The 14,880-nt window shown below is 39.0% G+C and overlaps 1 protein-coding gene across 1 annotated transcript; it reads left to right on the forward strand.

The window, feature by feature from the left end:
* The first annotated feature begins 3,369 nt into the window (after nt 1–3,369).
* Nucleotides 3,370–12,484, forward strand: SARAF (store-operated calcium entry associated regulatory factor). Its single transcript, XM_081317802.1, has 6 exons — nt 3,370–3,567; nt 4,561–4,739; nt 5,258–5,639; nt 5,934–6,033; nt 7,430–7,566; nt 10,746–12,484. The coding sequence occupies exons 1-6, from the start codon at nt 3,483–3,485 to the stop codon at nt 10,769–10,771; spliced, it is 909 nt and encodes a 302-aa protein (XP_081173928.1). The 5' UTR covers nt 3,370–3,482; the 3' UTR covers nt 10,772–12,484.
* Nucleotides 12,485–14,880: the final 2,396 nt, after the last annotated feature.

Genomic DNA, 14,880 nt, shown 5'->3' on the forward strand with positions numbered 1-14,880 from the left:
ACTGTGAGTTCTAGTGCCATCTTGTTACTCATGAAAGCTGCCTTTGGACTAGTCCACGGCTGTCAAACTTGCCATATCACGTGACATGTGACGTATCAGCTCTTTTTGCATTGCCGGCAATGGGGTGGGTGTGGCTTCGGTATGATGAAACTGGCCCGGGGTCTGGCAGTTTGACATGGACTAGTCACTTTCTTTCAACTCATGACATCAGACCTGGACGATAAGTAGACCTGCATTTGTGTGAAAAAACTAGGAAGATCTTTTTTCCTCCAAGTCCAGAAAGCTCAATTATGCTTACAGTAGTTACAAATGAATATGCATATGTCAGAGTAATAACAGCAATAATCTGATGCAATTTAGTCCTAGCTTTAATTTTAAGGGCAACAATGATATTCACTTTGTTGTTGTTAGTTGCGAAGCCGTGTCCAACCCATCGCAACCCCATGGACAACGTTCCTCCAGGCCTTCCTGTTCTCTACCATCTTCTGGAGTCCATTTAAGCTCACGCCTACTGCTTCAGTGACTCCATCTAGCCACCTCATTCTGTCGTCCCCTTCTTTTCTTGCCCTCAACCTTTCTCAGCATTAAGCTCTTCTCCAATGAGTCCTTCCTTCTCATTAGGTGGCCAAAGTATTTGAGTTTCAACTTCAGGATCTGGTCTTCTAAAGAGCAGTCAGGGTTGATTTCCTCTAGGACTGACCAGTTTGATTGCCTTGCAGTCCAAGGGACTTGCAGGAATCTTCTCCAGCACCATAGTTCAAAGGCTTCAATTCTTTGGCGCTCAGCCTTTCTTATGGTCCAACTTTCACAGCCATACATTGCAACTGGGAAGACCATAGCCTTGACTATACGCACTTTTGTTGGCAGGGTGATGTCTTTTTAGTGTGCTCTCTAGATTTGCCATGGCTTTCCTTCCTAGGAGCAAGTGTCTTTTAATTTCTTGGCCTCAGTTCCCATCTGCGGTGATCTTGGAGCCCAGGAAAATAAAATCTGTCACTACCTCCATTTCTTCCCCATCTATTTGCCAAGAATTGAGAGGGCCAGATGCCATGATCTTGGTTTTCTTAATGTTAAGTTTCAAGCCAACTTTTGCACTCTCCTCCTTCACCCGCATCAAGAGGCTCTTTAGTTCCTCTTCATTTTCTGCCATTAGAGTGGTGCATATCTTAGGTTGTTGATATTTCTCCCAGCAATCTTAATTCCAATTTTTGATTCATCTAGACCTGCCTTTCTCATGATGTGCTCTACATATAAGTTAAATAGGCAGGGTGACAGTATACAGCTTTGCCGGACTCCTTTCCCAATTTTGAACCAATCAGTGGTTCCCTGTCCAGTTCTCACTGTTCACTAATGGCTTTTAATTAATTAATTAAATTTCTGGGAGTCTACCTCTGTGAAGATCTTACCTGGAAAGTTAATACAACCCAGGCGGCCAGAAAGGCCCAACAGACACTTCACTTTCTCAGGGTCTTGCGGAAGAACAGGGTAGAACAACGGCTAATGACCCTCTTTTACCGGTCTACTATAGAGAGCGTCCTCTCGTACTGTATTGTGGTTTGGTATGCTGGTCTGACAGCTGCAGATAGGAAAGCATTACAGAAGGTGGTGAGCACAGCACAAGACATCGTGGGCTGTCCCCTGACACCACTGGATGACATCGCCAGGGCTCGCTGCCTTGGAAGTGAGGAAAATTCTCAGGGATGACTCACACCCTGGATGGTATCTCTTTACTCTCCTACCATTGGGTAGGAGATATAGTATAGCCAGCCGTACCAACAGGCTGAAGAACAACTTTTATCCATGGGCTGTTAGGCTTTTGAATGGGATATAATTTTATAAACTTTATGCATGATTGACTTGTGAGGCCGGTGTGTTGTGCAATTAGCTCACATGGTGTAATAAGATGGAGGGTTTGTGTCACTGTAAGTTGGGGGTGGGGGCACGAAGGGAGGCTCAGCCAATCTCAATGTATACATGGTTGTATACATTGCATTAGCTGTTTACAGTGTATTTTGGTTTTGTCTTTGCACTTTTTTGTATCCTGGTCAGACATTGTTGGTTATAAAGATTGTAAAATAAATAAGGCATATGATTTAAAATTACTTTTATTCAGAAGTAATCTGTTCCTCAATAAAAAGCATTTCAAAATATGTAACTTTCATTCATTCAACAAATTGTAATCAAGCAACTGTTAAAAAGTACAGGACCGATTTTCCCTAATCATTTAGCAATCTTAACATTGCAACCTGGCATGGGTCCGGATTACCTACGGGAGCACCTACTGCCGGCGTCAACTTCCCTCCGTCCTGTACGTTCCCACAGAGAGGGCCTCCTCAGGGTACCACTGGTCAGAGAATGTCGGCTGGTGACCCCCAGGGGGAGAACATTCTCGGTGGGTGCACCAATCCTTTGGAACCGCTTACCGGCTGAACTCCGGATGGCCCCCGACCTTCGCTCCTTCCGGCGTGATCTAAAAACTTATCTATTCGAACAAGCCGGCCTGGCCTGATGGATTTGGGTTTTAATATTATTTTAACTAATGTATTCTTATTTTTATTGCCCTGTACACCGCCCTGAGTCCTTCAGGAGAAGGGCGGTATATAAATCAAATAAATAAATAAATAAATAAATAAACAAACAAACAAACAAACAAACAAACAAACAAACAAACCTCTCTCGAAATCGCACCCTTGACTTTGGTTCTGGCTAATTGTCCTGCCACGAGTCATTTGTAATTTAAGAAGTTGCAAATTTTTCTTGTTTGTGTTCAGATAAGTCAGATACTCTTATTCTATTAGAAAAACGAGCTTGTTTTCAGAAGTGCAACACAGATCATCAAATTTATACAGCCGCCCATCTCAACAGAAGTGACTCTGGGCGGCGTACAACAATACCCTTTGAAGTAAAGTCATTCTACCCTTTGAAGTAAAGTCTGCCGATGACTCGCCGGAAGAGGACAAACCGATTGTAAGCATCCATCAACAACTCCATTGGTTGTTCTGAGCGTAGATAGATTTGGTTGTTAGGCTGACTTTCCTTGGGCGGCGCCTGTGAGCCAATAGGATGGCTGGTCCGACAGCGAGGCTTTCCTACCGTTCCATTGTCCTGATAAGATTTCCTTCCGCTCAGTAACTCTAGCGCAGAACCGAACCTGCTTCTCTCGAGATGGCGCTGGCGGGCCTCATCGCCAGCTGACGAAACGGTCGCTTGCCTTAGAAAGGCAATGCGACGAGCCAATCAGCGTCGCCGAGGGCGGAGCCGCGAGGCCCGTTGTCATAGGCCAGGGGTAGGCAACCTCGGCTCTTTTATGACTCATGGACTTCAACTCCCAGAATTCCTGAGCCAGCTTGGCTGGCTCAGGAATTCCTGGGAGTTGAAGTCCATGAGTCATAAAAGAGCCGAGGTTGCCTACCCCTGTCATAGGGCATAGGCGGAAAAAGCTGGAGCTGCGACACTCTTGGTTTCTCAGCGAAAGGGCTAAAATGGAGGCGTCTCTGGAGCGGCTGCTTTTGCCGCTGTTGGTGGTGCTGACGGGAACGTATGTCGCAATGGGCTGGCAACAGCAGGGTAAGGCGAGGGATGGGGCTCACCGGGCGACCCACTTTAGGAAGCCTGCCTCTCGGTTCACGACCGTCGGCGAGGAATCGTTGCTATCGGCGTCAGTGACTTGACGCTCCGGTCTGATTCAGAGGGTTTTCGGTCCTGGAACAGCATCTTTCTGGGGGGGAGCGAGGGCCATTTCCTGGTCCCCGGGCCAGCTTTTTATGGGGAAAGTGCGATATACTAATGGGCGCCGGCCTTATTAGGAAGACATTTTAGAAGCCATTTGTAATAATTGTCACTTAGTAACCACACGCCGCAGATTTCTTCGAAGACACCGGTGGGGTTTAGATGTCGCATGAATCCATAAACGCCCCCACTGCTCCACGTTTTTAACAGAATTAAATGTTGAAGGCCACCGTTGCAGGGGAAGTTGATTAACTGATGCTGCCTGGCTTTTTGTTTTTATTTTTACTCTGTTGTGTAAATATAGTCATTGGGGTGTGTGAAGAATGATTTAGGGTTTTCCCCAGTACTATTCTTCTGGTTTATTTTGTAAAAATAGATATGAATGAAACAATGATTTGTTGGAATCCAGTCACCTTTGGGCTGGTTTCCTAAGTAGGACTGTGGAGCAAATTGAAGCTTTTTGTTCACCAATTCTTGAATATTATATACTGAACAATCAGGGAGAGGTACCTATGTATTGCTTGTGAAGTTCTGAAAACTTGTGGTTGAATACTTGATAAAATAGGATAATTGGTGAACAAAAAAAGCAAAATTAATTACAGAGCACATGTTAACTTTAATCTTAGATATATTTTTTATTAAAGCACCTTTTGAGATTATTTGTACGTAATCAAAATATACCACCTAACAGGAATTATTCTGAGAACTTTTTTATTGGCACTAATAAACTCACAAAAGCCTAAAATATGTATTCATTATCTTGCTTAGTGTTTCCAAATCTACTACATAATATAATATTCTAATAACTACAAAATACTTATATTCTGTCAGAGAGAGTCCTATTGAGGGAGGTCCAAGCTCTGACACTCTACAGGGGCAAGTACACAAATTATCGAAGGACATCTCCAGTGCCCCAGTTGCAGTGTACCGGAGGCTCAGCTGGATGTACAGCATACACCCCTGAGGTTGTTCAGTGTTACAACAAAGGCTGGGATGGCTATGATGTGCAGGTATGTTTCTTCATATGAAGAAAAATATATTATCTTGTGGAAAATTTTTGTATAAATGTAAATTTGACTAAATCATTGGCTTTTAAAAAGAGACGAACAAATACACACACACACACACACACACACACACACACACATATATATATATATATATATATATATATATATATATATATATATATATAGTCAAGCCAAAACTGACTGACTCCAGGAAGATGCAATGAGTTAAAAATTAAAAATGGGGCTGCAAGATTGTCAACAGGAGAAAAAGTAAAGTAGTTAAAGTAAATCCATATTCCTTCAGTTATCATTCTTGTCTGGCAGTATTTTTATGTGCATTCTTTCAAGCTCTATTAGAGTTTTAAAGCTTGCTTATGAGGCTTTAATTACAACTTTTTAGAAAAAAAAGATTGCATTGTATTTTAATAAAATTACTAAAAATAATATATCAAGTTTAAGTCAGTGTTCAATTTTGTTATATATTTTATTGTAGAAAGATAATTCTCTTTTATTTTCAGTGGGAATGTAAAGCACATTTGGATGTTTCATATCGCTTTGGAAAAATTGAAGTAAACTGTGAAGGCTACGATTACCCAGATGACCCTTTCATTTTAAAAGGATCGTGTGGCTTGGAGTACACATTAGAGTTAACTAAAGAAGGACAGCAAAAAGCTAACACCTTTTCTGGGACCTATTATTCTGCAACTTCTCATGATTCAGTTGGTTCTGGATTTGGACTGATCCTGGTAATATTATTTGTTGTTTTTGTTTTTGGCGTCTACAAGCTATTCCTCTGTGATAACCGACAACGTAATTTCCCTAATGATGATGTACATTCAGGATCCTACGGGCAAAGTTATCAAAGCCCAACTCCGCCAGGATTTAAACCAAATTACACAGGTAAATCTCTTACATCATAACAAAAACATTTATTAGCAACATTGATAGATAATCTTTTAGAAAATAGAGATAATCTTTTAGAAAATAGAGATAAAAAGTGATAGCCTGTAGTCTGTTTCTCCAGTAAAATCAATAGTTCCATAGGGTTATACAATATTTGATTTAAAACTTTGGAGAGCTTGTAAGACTCTTCAATTATCTGCTGAGGTAGCCTATTTATATATATTTAATTATAAAAGAGCTTTGATCACAAAGATTATTTGATCTAAATCTCTATAATTTTATTAAATTAAGGAGCTGCTAGTGGGTCCAACTATGATTCCAATTCAGGGCCAGGTTTCTGGACTGGATTAGGTGCCGGAGGACTTCTTGGATATTTGATGGGCAACCGAAGGTAATCTTGTCTTCTCTTGCAACAATCCTATTTGACAGAAAGGAAATTGCTTCTTCCAAAGGAAAATATTTTTTTTCTTTCATACTAGTAATCCTATCAGTTGTCCACATGGAATGTTTTGTTTACATGTTGATTTTTAAAATAACAATAGATTATGAATGTTTTGAGAAATAGTTATCCCGCTCATTACTACTTGCAATCAGCAATGATGAGTAGTGCCAGATACAAAGATGGGCTAGTGACCTAGCTGTCTGCAGAACCCTTATTTTAGGATAAGAACTTTTTGCCTATTAAAGTTTTTTAATAGTTGTCCAATTGGTAGGTATCTCTAGGATTTTTTTTAGAATAATTGAGAAACACTGAAGGAGTAGGTTGTTTATCAGAATACACAGAATTCAGAACCCAGCAGTAAATGGTGATAAAAAGATTGACTTGTAAAATAAAGAAAATAGCTATCATTGACTCATGCATTACACTTTCCCTTATGCCCTGTAGTTGCTTTAATATTGCATCATTAGGAAAGAAACTCCTACAGTGGTGTTAAAAATATAAGCTGCTGTTTCCAGAGAACAAAGATATAAACAGTTCTCAATTTTAAGGTGACTACTTCAGTAGTACCTGTTTTTCAAATTACAGGTTTCTCTAAACCCTTGTTTGTTTTTCTTTTAATAACAATGGTTATAATGAAAAAGAGTGTTAGTATTTTGATAAATATAAGAATTAAAGGCTCAATTTGGTTATTTTGATGCTATTAAATAGATTCTTACATCTCTTTTTTGTACTTTAGTTGTCTCCCAAATTTCTGTGTACAAATATGATCATGTCTTTCCTATTAACTATGTCTTTTCCACATTGAATTTTGCTTTTATTACTTACTTTCAAAGTTGTCTGTCTCTAATTGCTCCCCACCCAGTTTTTCACTGATAATTCTTCTGTATATCCTTCCAAAATCATGGGAGTATGACTGTTATCTTTAGTGGACTTTTTAAAAAGTTTTTTTTAGCTCTCTGCATATATTATCCAGCTTGTATGACTTTTGTACTGAATTTGTATTGAGTTCTGATCATATTTTTTTAATTTGAAATCTTGTTAAGTTTTTCCTGATATCATTACATACCTTAATGGTAAATCAGTGTTTTTCTTGGAAATATTCCTTTTTAAATAGAAATAGAACTAAAAAATTACTGAAGAGATATCCTCAGTTTGTTGGAATAATTGAATGTATTCCAGTTGTTTACATATTGGTTTAGATATTCTATGATTACTTGCTGATTGCTAAAGAGCAACTTTGCCTTAAATGGCCTTCTAGTTTTTTTCTAGATTATTCATATATTCAAATTTTAATTTTGTATGCATGCAAAAACACAAATTAATTAACAGAATCATTTTCTTCTAGGTCACCTTTAGATCACAGGCATTCTCCTTATTATAGCACATGGGCTGGTCCATCTGCTCCACCTCCATTTACTGGTTCATTGGGCAATTCAAGTAGCTGTTCAACATCTTACAGTTCAGGAACTAAACCCTCCTCTGGTAAGTTATAATCCATTGTCCTTGATTTTGGGGTTAACAATGCCTGATATCAATAACTTTCTAATTTAAAAAATCCTATAGAAAAGAGTTGGATTTGGATTAATGATAGCAAATTTTGTTTTTTTAATTTTATTTAATTGTTTTAATGCTTTTATGCCATTGTAAGCTGCGCAGAGTTACTCTACATAATTAGACAGGTGGCATATAAATTTAATAAGTAAACTTTTCCCACTGCTTTTAATCAGACTTATACCTAGTTTTCATTATGGTAGGTGAACTACATCTGATCAGTAAATCTTGTCTTTGTTTTGAAATGGAAATAAAGTACAAAACAGGATTTACATAATTCATTCCCATATATAGATGTATGGAGTACATATCAGTTTCAAAAAGTATCCTATAAGTTAATTGTTAAAATTGGTTAACAATGACTTCTGATGAAACTCTGCCATTAATATCGTCTGTTTTGCGTTTCTTTTTTTTTTTGTTTTTTGCTGCTAAATTTTTTAGGCTGTGTTGAATTGTAACAGATGTTTCAAAAGTCATAAAAGGGAGATCAGGATCTACAAATAAATCTTTGGGTGATTTTAAGTTGATAATTGAGTGATAATTAAGTAGTCTAAAAGCAGAAAGTTTCTGAATTAACTGTACTGCTTCTTTGATATCTCAGAAGTAGATTTGCACATATACACAAATCATCGTGTAGACCAGGGTTTTACAAACTATGAGGGCTATCTCCCTTGTGGATGTGCGAATAACCTTTTAACTGTACATTGTTCAATAAATCCACCTTTCCCAAAGTTTCATGGTATTCTTTTCATTGTTCATTTTGTGTTCATTGTAGTATTTGAATTTTTAGAGGAGGTGTGTACATTAAGAATACACAAAGTAGATGTGATGGCAAAAAGTTTAGGAGCTCCTAGTCAGAGTATGAAACTTGGTTCATTAAGTAGTCATCTCAGACAAGCAGTGATTGCTTGAAAGTTGAGTTTTGTGATTGGATCTTGGACTTAGGAGCCAGTGTATAGTACTCAAATTTCCCAGTGCAAACTTTTAGGTAGCTTGGGGTGTATTAGTAGGACTTAACAATTTTGAGTGGCCGGTAAAAAAATCATAATTGGAGGGTCTTACTTTTGAGTGCTCTGCCAGCTAGCTGGGAGATCTTTTAAGTATTCTTTATCACTGTTTCTTCCAATAAGAACGAAGAGGATAAGATTCAAGGGCAGACAAACTGTTCTCAGAGGAACAGTTACCTGAAGAAAAAGGATTTTATGCAACTAGTTTCAGGATTCAAGCATAAACTTAGAAAATTCTAGTAATATAAATGTCAGCAGGCAAAGTTTCATCATATGGAGGTCTAAATTTATTTCTGTTTAGTGCAGTTTGCTCAATTTCTCCAGTTTTGTATCTGCTTTGATCCTCTATTTTTCTTGTTTGGTTAGACTATTTACAAATTATTGAATGCTAGTTTTGAAACACAAATCTCACATTTCTGTAATTGCTACAGTTAAATTATTCCCTCACATTTCTACTATATTTTTTCCTTTTATTGAAATAAAAGTATTTATTACTCCTGTGTTCGGTTTGTAATGTATTACAACCTACTGCATCGCATGCAAGTTTTTTATGGCACACCCCATGGCAGAGTTTTAATGATTCCTAAAAATCTGGTTCTGTCTCCAGGCCCTAGGATAGACTATGTGTTAGAATCCTTGTGAAATATTTTCAGTTGTTTAATTGATTGTTTATTTTCTCTGGACTTTTTAAAAAATAGATTATATATTCTACATTTTTATAGATCCTACTGTTGTACCTTTTAAACTGCCCAAAATCATGCAGATTGGGTCGGCTTACAAGTTTGGTAAATAAACAAATGCTTAGGTCTGCATTTGTTTATTCTGCAACCATTCATTTAAAACTTAGGGGGATTTCATATTCTGCCTCATCCAGATTTCAGATCTGAGCATCTCCCCATTTAAAAACGTCTTCACTCACAACCACAATTGAACTCAAAATTTCCACTGCTAAGCAAGACAGTTGTTAAATGAGTTGTGCCATACTTTATGACCTACTTGCCACAGTTGCTAAGCAAATCACTGCAATTGTTAAGTGAATCATGAGGTTATTAAGAGATTCTGGCTTCCTCCTATTGACTTTGCTTGTCAGAAGTCACTTGGAAAGGTTACAAATGGTGATCACATGACCCCCTGGACAGAGTAACGGTCATAAATACATGCCAGCTACCAAGCGCCCAAATTTTGATCACATGACCCATGGGAATGCTTCAATGGTCATAAATATGAAAAATGGTCATGTCCTTTTTTTCCAATATCGTAACTTCATACAGTCACTAAATGAATGGTTATAAGTTGAGGACTACCAGTAGTGGCAGTTAATTCCTAATAGAATTCTACTACCTGGCATTATAGTCAAAACCCAAGAATTCAGCTAGTGGGAAAGTGAAGGGGGTAGGTTGCCTGACAAACTAGTCAAGGTGTTGATTATATTTTTGGCAGGACTCATATATTTCTGTCTCTGAGACTGCAGTCATATTCTCCTCCACCTATTTGTATGCTTTGAGTAGACATGTGTAGGATTGCACTCTTATATAAATTACAATGCAAGACATTTTATTTTAATCATCGAGTCATTTCCTAGATAATAACACTAAAACAGAAGATGTATTTCCACTAATGCTAAATAGGATTAGGGTCTGGATGATCTGATGAGCTATATTGTGTTCTAAAACAGCAGCAGAATCTTCTGGTTGCATAGTATAAAGGAGAGATTAGCAATACACCCACTCCATTTTAATAAAGCAAGAATAACTTGCTTCCCCACAGGTAAAATCCACAAATATTCTCACTTGAGACCTTCAAAGATTTGGGGGCTAGAGTGCTGATTTAGCAATCTAATATTTCAGTCATTTAATTGAGGGATTGAGCACTTGTAAAATTATATTACATTCCTTAATGCCTAAGCAGGCTATCTGACCTTACCATACAGAAATAAAGGCCCTGTCTGATTTGCTGTGCCCCTTCCTTGGTTAAATATTTTTGTAAACTAGCTCACAGAGCTGAATGCATTTATCTCCTTTATTATTTCATTATTCAGATTATTTTAGAATTAGCTATTGATGAATAATAGCTTTTTTCTGTTTCTCTATCTCTTTTTCTTAGGTTTTGGAGGTACAAAAAGAAGATGAAGTTTGACTCCCCCTCTACATAACGAGTGAATAAAGCAACATTTCAGCAATTCTGAAATGTGTCTTAAGCCTGGTTGTTAGAGTTATAAAATTTTAATTCAGCTGTATCTATTTGTATCTGTGCATCTCTAAAAATGACATTAGATTTTTTTTTTGGGAACAGTAACTTTTGATACAATGGGGAAGCTCCTCAAGTAATCTCTAACATGGGACTGTGTTCTATAGAAAAGGAAAGAGAATAGTGTAGTCTTCTGCAATCTAGTGCCTTTCAGATGGATTGGAGTATCTCCTAGAAATAATAGCTTGCCATCATGATGGGGTCTAAAGACTGGAATATTGGTCATAATTATGTTTTTTAAAAAATATTGGAAATGCCATTTTCTAAGGCAGCGGCCCCCAACCTTTTGGGCACCAAGGATCGGTTCCATGGAGAGGTTTTTCCGTGGACTGGAGGGGGTGTGGTTTCACATGCTGCCTGCATCCTGCGAATGGGGCTTCACTTGTTTGCGCGGATCAGTTTCTGGCATGCTGTGGACAGTGGCGGTCTATGGACCAGTGGTTGGGGATCCCTCTTCTAAGGCCTCTCCTGATAATGGCTGTTATACATTATAAAAGCAAAGAATGAAACATTATTTGGAATAGTGTACTCTCTGGACTGAACAGACTGATCCAACCAACAGAAGAGAAATCTTGGTCTGTTATTTTCTTTACGGTAGTTCTTTAGAAAGACCTGAGATGATGAGAAAAGTCAACCAGACAGATATTCCACTAGATTCAATGGAATTTGCTTCCAATAGGCTCCGCGAGCTGCATTGGCTTCCGGTTGCCCTCCGGGTGAAATTCAAGGTGCTGGTTATCACCTATAAAGCCCTACATGGCCTGGGTCCGGGTTATTTGAGGGAACACCTGCTGCCGGCATCAAACGCCCTTCGCCCAGTGCGCTCCCACAGGGAGGGTCTGCTCAGGGTTCCGCCGGTGAGAGATTGCCGGCGGGTGACACCCAGGGATAGGGCCTTCTCAGTGGGAGCGCCTGCCCTCTGGAACCAGCTGCCAGTAGAGCTGAGGACTGCTCCCGACCTTCGATCATTCCGCCGGGGCCTGAAGACCTGGCTCTTTGAGCTCTCGGGCCCAGGCTGAGGGGAAAATTTTAACTGGGGTTTTAATGTACAGGGTGAATTTAATGCTTTTTAAATTGGTCTTAACTTTTGTATGCTTTGATTTTTAATTCCCTGTAAACCGCCCTGAGTCCTCAGGGAAAGGGCGGTATACAAATGCAAATATTAAATTAAATTAAATTAATTAAATATACTGGATTATATAACTGTCTACAACCATTTCTAGTTAGGAGTTATTAACTACATAAAGCTCATTTGATGGAATCTATGGCACAGATATCTTGGAATGGATTTTCGGGGACGTTAGGAATTCACACTGAAGACTTGTTTATATGCAAAATTGTCCTTTATTAGAGCAGTCATTACTTTCTTGGTATGATGGGACATAAACAATACAATGCATTGGGGACTTACCTTTACTTTCTAACCTTTCTTCCTAGCATTTTTGTGAATTTTTTCATAGTTTCCATTCCTGTAGAAAATTAAATTGCTGTGGAAATTAATAGCAGTCCCAAAAGTTTGTATTTAAATTTCAAAATAAAGTAATAACATCTGAAAGTATGTCATATCTGATTTGAATGTTAATTCTTCATTAACATGTTTTAAATATTTAAAGAACGAGTGAATGAAACAGGTATGCAAAGAAACTCATAATAATAATAATAAGTTGGAAGGGACCTTGGAGGTCATCTAGTCCAACCCCCTGCTCAGGGAGGAAACCCTATACCATTTCAGACAAATGGCTGGCCAGTCTCTTCTTAAAAACTTCCAGTGTTGGACCATTCACCACTTCTGGAGGCAGGTTGTTCCACTGGTTAGTTATTCTAACTGTCAGGAAGTTTCTCCTTAGTTCTTGACTAGTTTCCATCCATTGCTTCTTGTCCTGCTTTCAGGTGCTTTGGAGAATAGCTTGGCTCCCTCTTCTTTGTGGCAGCCCCTGAGATATTGGAACACTGCTATCATGTCACCCCTCACCCTTCTCTTCATTAAACTACACATACCCAATTCCAGCAGCCGTTCCTTATATGTTTTAGCCTCCAGTCCCCCAATCATCTTTGTTGTTCTTCTCTGTACTCTTTCTAGAGTCTCAACATCTTTTTTTACATCGTGGTGACAAAAACTGGATGCAGTATTCCAGGTGTGGCCTTACCAAGGCATTGCAAAGTGGTATTAGTGGTATTGTTTAACATTAGCAAATTAATGAAATTCAAATGCATAAAATCACATTAAAGAATCAACACAGTGACAAAATTATAACAATACAGTAATAAAAGGCAGGGACATTTTGATAAACAGAAAAATTCCCCAAACAATGAAGTTCTCTCATAACAATTGAATTAATTTAATCCAAAACTCTGGTTATCTCTTGTATTGCACTGACAATAGAAACAGAAACTTGTTTTTTTAGAACAAGTAGGTCTTGCTCTATAGTTGTCGAATGCTGAAAATTAATCTATTTAAGGAAGGCCATGGAAACCTCTGGAATCTTCCTGCTGACATAGCTTTGGCTGTAGCAGACATATTAACATGAAAGCTGCTCTTGAGTGCTTTCTGACTGAAGAGGCAGGAGAGAGGGAGAGAGAAATGCACACACACACACATGCACACAAACATTTATTTCAAGGTGATTCCCCATGGGAGCTGGATCTTATTAATTTTATTTAGTGGTGGAGGTAACTGAGGCAATGATTGAAATGATCATGGTGATATTGTCCTGGGAGCAAGCTCTAACCAAGCATTGAATTATTTCAGACCAGTCCAAAGGTTGGATCAGAAAGATCAGTATTCTGCTGAAGTACTGGGAGTTACATGTCAGCCTGCTAGTCGCACTGAGGCAATTCCCTCCATAGATTTGAGCAGAACTTGAGCCCAGAATATGAATGCTTGTTGGCGTCACAGGAGAGAAGATCTGGTTGGAGGTTTTGGGAATTGCAGCAGTGCTATTCAAATGTAGATCATCTGCCTGAGTCTTTCTGAAAATCACCCCGGAGGATCTATGCTAATGTATTAACAGCTAGGATGGGCTTTTGGATCGCCTACTTAGTTATTAAATCTGGAACACACCCTGGAGGATTAGGAGGTAGAAACAGAATTGTGTCTTTAGATGGCTCTGACAGTTTGAAGCGAGCAGGAGCAGCTTTTGGGGTGCTGTGTTCTAGTGGAGATGGGGTGTGCAGTTGGGATATACAGGGGAATGTGAAGTTGTGGGTTCTCGTGGTCTGGGAGGAGGAGAGCAAGGTTTGGGAGAGACTGAGATTGGGGGTGGGTAGGCAGTAACATCAGAATGGTGAAAGATAGAAGGCAACCACAAAGAGATTTGTGGATGAGAAAACAGTTGATGTCTGTGATTTAACCTGATTTCTGCCCCAATATTGAAGCTCTATCACTGTGGCCTGTTATCTAGCTGTTCCTCTGTATTCTATAAGATATGCTCACTTGGGTTTTGAGTTTGGGAGCAGCAATGACCCAAGGGGTAGGGAGTGAGGGGACACCTGAGAAGGCTGTAACCACTTAAAAGTTTTGTACTGCAGAAAATTGGAGGACTCTGTGGTTGAAACTGGTCTCCAGATTTTTACTATCTTCCTTACTGTGCAGTGACATCCCTGCCTGAATTGCCTAAATGTTCTTGTATGATATAGGGTCTGGAGGGCCCAGGACTTCATGGCCACCATGGCAACTATGGATCCGACTCAAATTGCTAAATGCCTGATGCACATAGGAGGTTGCATATAAGATCTGGGATTTTTTGTTGTTGTTTTTTTGTCCTGTGGCAGGTGTGATATGAGCTGAGGGTGGAGAACCTTATTTTCAGTCCTTTGTTGTTGTCAATTACCTTTGATGAATCCAGGACAGAGGTATTACAGTCATTATAGTCTGGTTGCTGTTTGGCTTGCTAACGCTGTCCCCTACTTACCAGGAGGAAGTTAGACCTGTTTGATCAGTCTATCCCTAGGCGACTAATGGACCTTGATCAGTTTCAGACAGAGCTTGAAG

Source organism: Vipera berus (assembly GCF_964194415.1).
Source record: "Vipera berus genome assembly, chromosome: 2".
NCBI classification, from domain to species: domain Eukaryota; kingdom Metazoa; phylum Chordata; class Lepidosauria; order Squamata; family Viperidae; genus Vipera; species Vipera berus.

Bases quoted from the DNA above. Each gene is read 5' to 3' on its own strand.
- SARAF (XM_081317802.1), top strand. From the start codon at position 3,483: ATGGAGGCGTCTCTGGAGCGGCTGCTTTTGCCGCTGTTGGTGGTGCTG. The intron at 6,034-7,429 runs GTAATCTTGTCT...ATTTTCTTCTAG, and splicing joins TATTTGATGGGCAACCGAAG to GTCACCTTTAGATCACAGGC. The intron at 7,567-10,745 runs GTAAGTTATAAT...TCTTTTTCTTAG, and splicing joins AGGAACTAAACCCTCCTCTG to GTTTTGGAGGTACAAAAAGA.